Below are 12,075 nucleotides of genomic sequence, written 5' to 3' on the forward strand. Positions count from 1 at the left end.
CCCACCAGGACCAGGGCCAGGAGGAGACATACACGGAAATCCCATATAGGTTTCAGAAATCTGGGAGCAGAAGGAACCTGTGCCTCCTTGAGTAGAACCCAGGATAATGACAAGCCCCCAGCATGCTCTCAAACAGAGTAGAATAGAAATGGCTGCCAAGTGAGTCTAGAAAGATAGGCCAACAGAGGTCTTATAAAACAATATTTAAGTTCCCCAGTGGCCCAGGTTTCTCTGAGTTTCTGTTTTACACGGAAAGTTCAAAGACTGCTCCCAAGGGACTTACATTCTAGTGACTGGACCAGAGTGGCCTGGCTAAATAGCTGAGGTCTTGTGGTTGTGTTGTAGGGTGTCAGAGAGTTGAGATTCCTATATGTGATTAAAAAGCAAGTAGCAGGAATAAAAACTAGAACTTAAGTTTTCCTGCAGTCCAGGACATCCCCAGACTATGATACAGAAAGGTCCTAAATTTTTTCTTTTGTTTATCTGTGAACTATCTTACTCAAAACAACAAAACCAATGTGAGTTTTAAATAACAAAGAGATAATAAATTGAAAAGTCACTGTTGTTATCAGGAAAAAATGTTCCCCTCCTGTTAAAATCTGAGGCAGGAATATATAATTTAAGAATATAAGATAGCTTTTCATTGAAATAAAAGTCATATTGCACACCTTACACTTATACAATGTTATATGCCAACTGTATCTCACTCAACAAAGCTGGAATTTTTTTTTAAAAAAAGAAATGAAAAGTTGTCACTTTTTTTCTTTCTTCATACAACTAACATTTCTATCTACAATTAAAATATTTAAACTTAGGAATTCTCTTGAACTTCAGTGAGTACAATAAGAATTATATTACTCCTTTAAGAGTGCTTCAGTCAATAGTTAATTTCCAACAATTATTATACTAAAATTGCAATTTATAACATTATTTTGTTGTAACCCAACACAATTAACAATAATTCTACTACTACTACTACTAAACATAAACTTTAATTTACCAATTAAAAAAGAGAATCAGAGAAATTGTCCAACCAAGGGTGATTTTCAGTTGGTTAGCAAAATCATTGCTTAGTTTTACTCTAGAAATTATGTCAACCTGTTAAATTATCACTGCTTAAGACCATCTATTGTGCACTTATCCTCAGGTCTAAATGCAATAATCTCCTCATGGACCACAAAAAGGATTGTCTATGGGTATGATGTTCTCAAGGACCTCTTGGTATTTTCACAACTGGATATATATTCAGTATCACTTTAATTATGCTATTTCAGAGTCTTTTAGTGAGATCCCAGGACAGAAGCTCTAAGTATTCTTATAAACAATACCATACATCAAACTTTAATGAAATACGCATAAATGTCACCTCTCTTCATCAAATGTGACCTGAAAACTACTGTGCTTGAAAGCCAAAGGGCTTTTGAGGTATTTCAATAATCTTCAAGAAATCAATCTTACATGAAACTGAAGGAAAACATCGAATGTCATTGAGCAATAAAGCTCCATTCTGTCAGTGCCCTACCTCTGAGCAGAAGCCTTAGGATGTTTCTCTTCCAGTTTCCTCACCAGTGCCACCGTCAGCTGCCTTGTCTCCCCAAGAGAACCTTCTGGCATTAAATGGGTGTCTGAAGGGTCTGGCAGTTGCTTCAGACCAGGGATGCTGGCACTTTTTTCCAGAACCTAATAAATGAAATATAAGAATAACGTAGGTAATTTTCATTGAATGAAAATATGCCCCAAATTTAACCTTACACTTTCAGGGTTCCTCCAATCTGCCTCATTCAGCACAGAAATCATTTGCATATGGCCAGAAGAAAAGGCAGCAGTCCCAACAAAAGCTAGTGGGTCATCCACTATTTAATAAAATAATGTTTATAAACATATATGGATGTTTATATAAATATAAACATGCATATAGATATTTATATTATGTGTATGATTTTAAACAATCAATATCATTAAGATGTGAATTTGTGTTTGTCTCCTGAAAACAACTTGAACATTTTCTCTTTTCAAAATACATTTTAGAGATCTATTTCTGTCTTGCCTCTGGCTCACTACACTGACCTCTTCTGCTAAGCTGCTACCATGATGAGCTTTAGTCCAGGCACCATGGTGAATGTGATACTCTGTCTGGGTCACATCCACTTGTGCATTTAGTTCCTCCAGGTAGGTCAGAACAAACTGAGGATAAGCCTGTAGGAAAGGAAAAAAATAAAAAATAGTACTAGCCTTGCAAGTAACAGCTAATAATCTATACAACTGAAATTATGGGAGGATAAATTAGATTAAGAGTAAAAAGGTCTGACAAATAAACTCCACTTTATTATCTATTTCAGATCAAAAAATCAAGTCAAATAACTTTAATATTAAGATTTCTAACTAGTTGTTTAATCTGAGCAAGTTTAACTGGATGCTAATCTTCACTCTCAGATAGATGATAATATTAAAATATTAAAACCATTTTATATAATAATAATATCTAACATATACTGAGTTATTTCTACATGAGATGTGCAATTGCTGTATTGACTGGGAGTATTCAATTCTGCTCTAGAAGACAAGAAAACAAATGGGATGGATGAAATTCATTAGCTGCATTAAGCGTAGATAAGTAAGTTAGTAACCTGAGAAGTATCAGACAGAAAGTCATTAGAGCATAAGTCTATGAACATAGATAGAAAGGGGTAGCAAAATAGGCATTTAATAGTCATGATTTGCTAAATAACAAATGAAGCGACAAATACCTATGAAACACTAAATATAAATGAGGCACATGAGACACACAATAATTGAAAGATCTTTAATTGGCCACCTATTGCTGACTCTGATATTGGATTTTCAGCTAAATAACATCCACAGCTGCCCATCAGGCTAACTGGGGATCATAGCTATTGGCCACGTGTACTTGCCAACAAGCTCTCGAATGCAGCAAGTGTGTGTCATTTCTCAGACACCTTTCGTGTGTGGGGCCTCTTCAAATTTTCACTCTGGTCCTTGTAACCACATCAGCAGCAGAGAAGGGTGATGCAATAGAGAGACAGATATGTCGACTTTGCAGAAATTCAGGTATGATGATCCTTCAACCCACTTACACCTTAAGTATGTTTACCTAGCCTACCTCTCTTCCCATACATTTTGCTTTGTATTTTAAATTGATTTAAAGGGGTGCCTGGGTGACTCAATCAGTTAAGTATCTGACTCTTGGTTTCGGCTCAGTTCATGATCTCAGAGTTTGTGAGTTCCAGCCCCACGTTGGGCTCTGTGCTGATGGTGTCGAGCCTGTTTGGAATTCTCTCTCCCTCTCTCTCTGCCTCTCCACTGCTTATGTTCTCTCTCTCAAAAATAAATAAGCATTAAAAAAATAAATTGATTTAATAAACTGTGATCTGAGCATTTTATTTGGTCTGCACACCTTTCTATTCCATGAGATCTATGATAGTTTATCTAGGATCATAGTTGGAGGCTACTATTGCATCAAAGTAATTTCCACATGACAATATATTTACATTTTAATCCTCTCAACAGCCCTTTGAAATAGGTACTATTATTTTGCTCATTTTAAAGATGAGGAAACAGATACAGCGAGGTTAAACAACTTGTTCAGTGTCATCCAGCTTGTTTACTAGCTCATAAAACCTAAAAATGTTGCCTCAAGTATGATATAAACTTCTTTTTTAAAGCATAGAACTACAATTCTAACAAAAAATATGAAGACATGTTCAGAAGATAATAAACGGGCACGAAAGTCCTTATATTATTCTGGTAAAAGAAATATTGAACAACCTTAAACTTTTTTTTCAGAAAATCTATAAGTAAATATGCATGTTAAAAATGTAAGGGGCTCCAGAATCTTAAATGCATATTACTGAGTGAAAGAAGACAACCAGAAAAGGCTACATATTGTATGATTCCAACAACATGTCATTCTGAAAAAGGCAAAACTGTGGACACAGTGGGAAAAAAGATCAGCACTTGCCAGGGGTTAGGAGGGAGGGAAGGATGAATGGGCAGAGCACAGAGAATTTTTAGGGCAGTGAAACAGTTCTGCATGATACTATAATGGTAGATGAATGTCATTATACATTTATCCAAACCCATAGGATATACAACAGTATGAGTGGACCCTAATGTAAACTATGGATTTTGGGTCATAATGTGTCAATGTAGATTCATCAACTATAATAAATCACCACTCTATGGGGGATGTTGATAGTGGGGGAGGTTGTACATGTATGGAGAATTGGTGTATATGAGAACTCTTTGTACTTTCCATTCATTTTTGCTGTGAACTTAAAGCTGCTCTAAAAAATAAAGTCTATTAAAAAATGTAAGAGACTCCACCAAATTATAAGAGACAAAAGAAAAATAGATAAATTATACTACATCAAATTTTAACAGTTTGTGCTACAATGTCATCAAAAATGAAAAGACAACCTACAGCATGGGAGAAAATATTTGCAAATCATATATCCAATAAGGGGTGTATACACTGAATATATAAAGAACTCTTACAGCTCAGTAAAAAAAGATAAATAACCAAAATATTAGCAAACGATCTGAGTAGAGGATAATTCTCCAAAGAAGATATGCAAATGGCCAACAAACACATGTAAATGACAAGACTCTGATTCTGACAGTTGTAAATCCCTTATATTCTGATAGTAGTTTCAGGTCTTGCATCCTCTAACAGAGGTAAAGATATTTCATCTAAGTTTACTTTTAAGGTATATTTCCCTCTTATTGGAATAAGGCATACCTGGAACATGGGAAATTTCAACCTATATCAAATGAGATGGATGAGGCAGTGCCCAAAAGGTAGAGCCATGATGTGTCTGGATATTCTGCTAGGCATAGCAGAAGCAAAGACCAACCAAAAATAGAAAAAAAAAATGTCATGTGCTTTGCTCCCTGGAGTTGACAGTCAAGCAAAGGTGGCAGACATACCCATGTAACACAGACGAGTTCTATTATTTATCCTCCTACCATGCATTTGGAGAGTTTTACAAATTTTTCTGGCATTTTCCCTTTGGAATGATTCTAAACTATCCCCACCCCAGGTAATGACTGTTCTAACATTTGATTCTATAATTCTTTAGTATTCTTCTACTTCCAAGATTAAGTTCTCTTGATCTCCAACCAGGAACCTACCAGTTCAATATTCAGACCACCAGTATAAACAACTCGCTTCTCCAAAATCTGGATTTCTCTTCTAGGGAGTCGACAGCCTGATCTTTTGATTTTCCCCTTTCTAGTGCATCTGCACATCACTCCAAATTGATGTCTAATGTCAACCCTCCAAGTCCTTCGGCCCTTTGGGCTTCATTACATTCTTATCATTCTAATCCACTTTTACCACCAGAAGATAAATTTCAATAATTTGTATAGTAATAACATATTCAGTAACATATCTTTGATCAATCATTTCCACTTTAAAAACTTTAAATAGTACTCCCTGTACATACTGATTAACAGTACTGTACTAATCTGGCTTCAAATTCCAGCTGGGCTATTTATCGGCTTTGTGACTGTAAGTTCTACTTCCTTGAGAGAGAAGTTTTCTACTGAAAACCAAGTACAAATCTGCTCAGAATTTCGCATGGACCAAAATCCCCCTCAGGATACAATGACAACTCTCTGGTTGCTAAAAAGGATCCCATCCACTTGTGAGATTTTTTTTTAACCTAACAGGGCTGGGGAATCCTCTTCATCACTCCAAGATGTTCATTCTATGTACATTAGAAAGTCTACATATTTGACCTAACTTGGGCCTCCATAGTAATATTTATCTCCTCATGAAAAATACAGCAAGCAGGGCTACAGAATCTCACCTGAAATGTTTTAAACTCTAGACACTCTTATCTCCTCTTGGTCAGTACATGATCAGGCATAGTTTTAAAAAGTGCTTCCTGACTACAAATGTTTTCTATAGAAAACTTAGAAAACACAGAGAAACTGAAAGAAAATGACTATTCATCCTCCTACCACCTGTTTTATGTATAAACTTCCAGTTTTGTTTCTACATACACACACAATCTTTCAATACAATACAAATAAATGTTCTCTTATCTGATTTTTCTCAAGATTAGCATTTTTATCTATCATCCTAAATTATTCTACATTATTTGTAATACCAATATATAGTATCCATAATAAAGACATACCATAATATATTTATGCAATCTCACCGTTGATTACTTTACCTGTTTTCAATTTTCACTATTATATACAAAGCTCTAATAAACACCCTTAAAGATATATTGTGGTACATACTTTTGATTAATTCCTTGGGGTAAGTTGTTGTAAGGGGGATTTCTGTGTCAAAAGGAGTATTTATTTTTATGGATTTTGATAAATATTGCTAAAATGACCCTCAGAAATATCCTAGTCTCTTAGATAGCACCCAGTGTCCCCTACCTCTTAGTGTTCATACCCTTGTGTGGTCCCTTCCACATTATATAGCAGGATCCGTATATGTGGCCCCATAAAGGTGCCAGAAGTGTTGTTACATCACTTCTGAGATTAGGTTATGAGAGACAGTGCAGCTTCCATTTTGTTCTCCTGTTCTCTCTTGCTCTCTTTGATCACTAGCTGAGGTTGTGGACAGCACTTTGGAGAAGCCCAGATACCAAGGCACTGAAGGCTCTTGTCTATAGAGTAAGTATGCTTCAAAGCAGATCTTCCAGCCTAGTCAAGTGTCAGATAACTGCAGTCCTTGTTGACACTGTGACCACAGCTTCATGAAAGACTTTGGGTTAGAACTATCCAGGTAATCCACTCCCCGGTTCCTGGACCTCAGAAACCGAGATAATAAATATTTATTGTTTTAAGTTACTAAGTTTGAAGGTAATTTGTCACACAGCAATAGATAACTAATGCAAACAAAATACCAAAAAACTCCAACAAGTATAAATACAAAAAAAAAAAAAGGAAATGTGCCTACTTGTTTTCTCACATTTCCATCAACGTTGGATTTTCCTAGTTTTAACATCTACCAATATTTAATAGGGAGAAAATACTGTCTTGTTGTTTTACATTGCTTTAACTTCTAGTTAGAAGTTCTAGTTCGAGGCTGAACTTTTTTATTTGGTTTGGCTCTTCTAATCTTTCTTTTGTCATGTATTTCCTTTTCCTGTCCTTTACCTATATTTCTATCGAAGTGTGTATCCTCTTCTACTGTTTTATCAGGCTTATTATATATTAAGGGTACTATCCTATGTCTGACATTTATATTGCAAAACTTTTTCCTATTGTCATAGTTCCCTATTTGTTCTTCCTTTATGCTATTTTAAGTTAGGAGTTTTTCAATTCTTATATACTCAAAGCCATCAGTCTTTTCCTTTATGGATTCTGTCTTTGTTTGCATGCTTGTGGAGAGGTCTACTCGCCACTAGTCTGGGTTAGATGCTTTAATCCAGGTTTTCTTTTAGATATTTATGGTTCCATGTTTAAGATTAAATCCTTAATTTAGCTGAAACTGGTAGACTGTATAAAGGAAGTAATCCAACTTTATCTTTTCACAAATGAATAGAGGAATCGTTAACTTTAAAAACAAATCAAGGGGCACCTGGGTGGCGCAGTCGGTTAAGCGTCCGACTTCAGCCAGGTCACGATCTCGCGGTCCGTGATTTCGAGCCCAGCGTCAGGCTCTGGGCTGATGGCTCAGAGCCTGGAGCCTGTTTCCGATTCTGTGTCTCCCTCTCTCTCTGCCCCTCCCCCGTTCATGCTCTGTCTCTCTCTGTCCCAAAAATAAAATTAAAAAAAAAAAAAAAGTTGAAAAAAAAATTTTTAAAACAAATCAAAAAGGAAGAACAAAACTCATCCAAATAAAAACAATATAACAAAATACAATATTATATTTAAATTTGGTCATTGTTATCACTACTAGTTACAAATTATCAATTAGCTGGAATCAATATGCCAGAATCTATTGATAGGCCAGAATCTGAGCCAAATACTCAAAATGTTAGCATTAATATCTCCATTTTGCAGACAGACAATGTGAAGCTTGCAAAAGGCTAAATGACTTGTATAATGCCACACAACTAATAAGTGGTGGAACCAAAACTAGTTATTAATATCCTAAAGTAATTCTGTCTTCTTTTTTAAATAAATGGGAAGAGCTCCATTTATGATCCAGCCGCAAATAATTATCAAATTATTCTCCATTTTAGCCTTAACTAGATGGATATAATTTTGGATGTGACTAAATTTAGATCTAATCAAAATTTCTAAGCCTCTAAAAGAATAAAATTCCTCATTAATAGTTTTGCTCTGTGAATTGTAATAAAAATTCAGCAATTGTGTTTGGGAATGGAACATTAAAATTTTTAGAATCAAATCCTCTTAAAAATAATTGTGTTTGAAACACAAAAGCAATGTTTATAGCAGCACTCTCAACAATAGCCAAATTATGGAAAGAGCCTAAATGTCCATCAACTGATGAATGGATAAAGAAATTGTGGTTTGGAGTTGCGGCAAGATGGCGGCTTAGGAGGACGCTGGGCTCACCGCACGTCCTGCTGATCACTTAGATTCCATCTACACCTGCCTAAATAACCCAGAAAACCGCCAGAGGATTAGCAGAACGGAGTCGCCGGAGCCAAACTCAGACGAGAGGCCCACGGAAGAGGGTAGGAAGGGCGGCGAGGCGGTGCGCGCTCCACGGACTGGCGGGAGGGAGCCGGGGCGGAGGGGCGGCTCGCCGGCCAAGCAGAGCCCCCGAGTCGGGCTTGCAAAAGTGGAGGGGCCGGGCGGACTGTGTTCCGACAGCAAGCGCGACTTAGCGTCTGGGAGGTCAGAAATTAACAGCTCTGCTCAGAAAGCGGGAAGGCTGGAGGACAAAGGGAGGGAGAGCTGCTGAGCCTCCTGACAACAGAGCTCAGTTTGGTGGGGAACAAAGGCGCTCGCCAGCGCCATTTCCCCCGCCCATCCCCCAGCCGAAATCCCAAAGGGAACCGGTTCCTGCCAGGGAACTTGCTCGCTCCGCGCAAACACCCAACTCTGCGCTTCTGCGGAGCCAAACCTCCGGCAGCGGATCTGACTCCCTCCCGCTGCCACAGGGCCCCTCCTGAAGTGGATCACCTAAGGAGAAGCGATCTAAGCCTGCCCCTCCTGCCCCCGAGCACCTTGCCTACCCACCCCAGCTAATACGCCAGATCCCCAGCATCACAAGCCTGGCAGGGTGCAAGTAGCCCAGACGAGCCACACCACCCCACAGTGAATCCCGCCCCTAGGAGGGGGGAAGAGAAGGCACACACCAGTCTGACTGTGGCCCCAGCGGTGGGCTGGGGGCAGACATCAGGTTTGACTGCGGCCCCGCCCACCAACTCCAGGTATACACCACAGCACAGGGGAAGTGCCCTGCAGGTCCTCACCACGCCAGGGACTATCCAAAATGACCAAGCGGAAGAACTCCCCTCAGAAGAATCTCCAGGAAATAACAACAGCTAATGAGCTGATCAAAAAGGATTTAAATAATATAACAGAAAGTGAATTTAGAATAATAGTCATAAAATTAATCGCTGGGCTTGAAAACAGTATACAGGACAGCAGAGAATCTCTTGCTACAGAGATCAAGGGACTAAGGAACAGTCACGAGGAGCTGAAAAACGCTTTAAACGAAATGCATAACAAAATGGAAACCACCACAGCTCGGCTTGAAGAGGCAGAGGAGAGAATAGGTGAACTAGAAGATAAAGTTATGGAAAAAGAGGAAGCTGAGAAAAAGAGAGATAAAAAAATCCAGGAGTATGAGGGGAAAATTAGAGAACTAAGTGATACACTAAAAAGAAATAATATACGCATAATTGGTATCCCAGAGGAGGAAGAGAGAGGGAAAGGTGCTGAAGGGGTACTTGAAGAAATCATAGCTGAGAACTTCCCTGAACTGGGGAAGGAAAAAGGCATTGAAATCCAAGAGGCACAGAGAACTCCCTTCAGACGTAACTTGAATCGATCTTCTGCACGACATATCATAGTGAAACTGGCAAAATACAAGGATAAAGAGAAAATTCTGAAAGCAGCAAGGGGTAAACGTGCCCTCACATATAAAGGGAGACCTATAAGACTCGTGACTGATCTCTCTTTTGAAACTTGGCAGGCCAGAAAGAATTGGCACGAGATTTTCAGGGTGCTAGACAGAAAAAATATGCAGCCAAGAATCCTTTATCCAGCAAGTCTGTCATTTAGAATAGAAGGAGAGATAAAGGTCTTCCCAAACAAACAAAAACTGAAGGAATTTGTCACCACTAAACCAGCCCTACAAGAGATCCTAAGGGGGACCCTGTGAGACAAAGTCCCAGAGACATCACTATAAGCATAAAACATACAGACATCACAATGACTCTAAACCCGTATCTTTCTATAATAACACTGAATGTAAATGGATCAAATGCGCCAACCAAAAGACATAGGGTATCAGAATGGATAAAAAAACAAGACCCATCTATTTGCTGTCTACAAGAGACTCATTTTAGACCTGAGGACACCTTTAGATTGAGAGTGAGGGGATGGAGAACTATTTATCATGCGACTGGAAGCCAAAAGAAAGCTGGAGTAGCCATACTTATATCAGACAAACTAGACTTTAAATTAAAGGCTGTAACAAGAGATGAAGAAGGACATTATATAATAGTTACAGGGTCTATCCATCAGGAAGAGCTAACAATTATCAATGTCTATGCACCGAATACCGGAGCCCCCAAATATATAAAACAATTACTCATAAACATAAGCAACCTTATTGATAAGAATGTGGTCATTGCAGGGGACTTTAATACACCACTTACAGAAATGGATAGATCAACTAGACACACGGTCAATAAAGAAACAAGGGCCCTGAATGAGACATTGGATCAGATGGACTTGACAGATATATTTAGAACTCTGCATCCCAAAGCAACAGAATATACTTTCTTCTCGAGTGCACATGGAACATTCTCCAAGATAGATCATATACTGGGTCACAAAACAGCCCTTCATAAGTTTACAAGAATTGAAATTATACCATGCTTACTTTCAGACCACAATGCCATGAAGCTTGAAATCAACCACAGGAAAAAGTCTGGAAAACCTCCAAAAGCATGGAGGTTAAAGAACACCCTACTAACGAATGAGTGGGTCAACCAGGCAATTAGAGAAGAAATTAAAAAATATATGGAAACAAACGAAAATGAAAATACAACAATCCCAACGCTTTGGGACGCAGCAAAGGCAGTCCTGAGAGGAAAATACATTGCAATCCAGGCCTATCTCAAGAAACAAGAAAAATCCCAAATACAAAATCTAACAGCACACCTAAAGGAACTAGAAGCAGAACAGCAAAGGCAGCCTAAGCCCAGCAGAAGAAGAGAAATAATAAAGATCAGAGCAGAAATAAACAATATAGAAACTAAAAAAACTGTAGAGCAGATCAACGAAACCAAGAGTTGGTTTTTTGAAAAAATAAACAAAATTGACAAACCTCTAGCCAGGCTTCTCAAAAAGAAAAGGGAGACGACCCAAATAGATAAAATCATGAATGAAAATGGAATTATTACAACCAATCCCTCAGAGATACAAACAATTATCAGGGAATACTATGAAAACTTATATGCCAACAAATTGGACAACCTGGAAGAAATGGACGAATTCCTGAACACCCACACGCTTCCAAAACTCAATCAGGAGGAAATAGAAAGCTTGAACAGACCCATAACCAGCGAAGAAATTGAATCGGTTATCAAAAATCTCCCAACAAATAAGAGTCCAGGACCAGATGGCTTCCCAGGGGAGTTCTACCAGACGTTTAAAGCAGAGATAATACCTATCCTTCTCAAGCTATTCCAAGAAATAGAAAGGGAAGGAAAACTTCCAGACTCATTCTATGAAGCCAGTATTACTTTGATTCCTAAACCAGACAGAGACCCAGTAAAAAAAGAGAACTACAGGCCAATATCCCTGATGAATATGGATGCAAAAATTCTCAATAAGATACTAGCAAATCGAATTCAACGGCATATAAAAAGAATTATTCACCATGATCAAGTGGGATTCATTCCTGGGATGCAGGGCTGGTTCAACATTCGCAAATCA

General features: G+C 38.2%; 1 protein-coding gene across 1 annotated transcript in view; it reads right to left on the minus strand.

The window, feature by feature from the left end:
* Positions 1-1,148: 1,148 nt before the first annotated feature.
* Positions 1,149-12,075, minus strand: part of DCDC1 (doublecortin domain containing 1) — a 309,876-nt gene continuing 298,949 nt past the window's right edge. Inside the window, exons 20-21 of the mRNA XM_043582274.1 lie at positions 2,068-2,196; positions 1,149-1,680 (exon numbers count right to left, since the gene is read on the minus strand). Coding sequence (XP_043438209.1) covers positions 1,519-1,680; positions 2,068-2,196 — 291 coding nt within the window. The 3' untranslated portion in view covers positions 1,149-1,518. The remainder of the gene's footprint in view (positions 1,681-2,067; positions 2,197-12,075) is intronic.

This window comes from Prionailurus bengalensis, chromosome D1, assembly GCF_016509475.1.
Source record: "Prionailurus bengalensis isolate Pbe53 chromosome D1, Fcat_Pben_1.1_paternal_pri, whole genome shotgun sequence".
Lineage (NCBI taxonomy): Eukaryota > Metazoa > Chordata > Mammalia > Carnivora > Felidae > Prionailurus > Prionailurus bengalensis.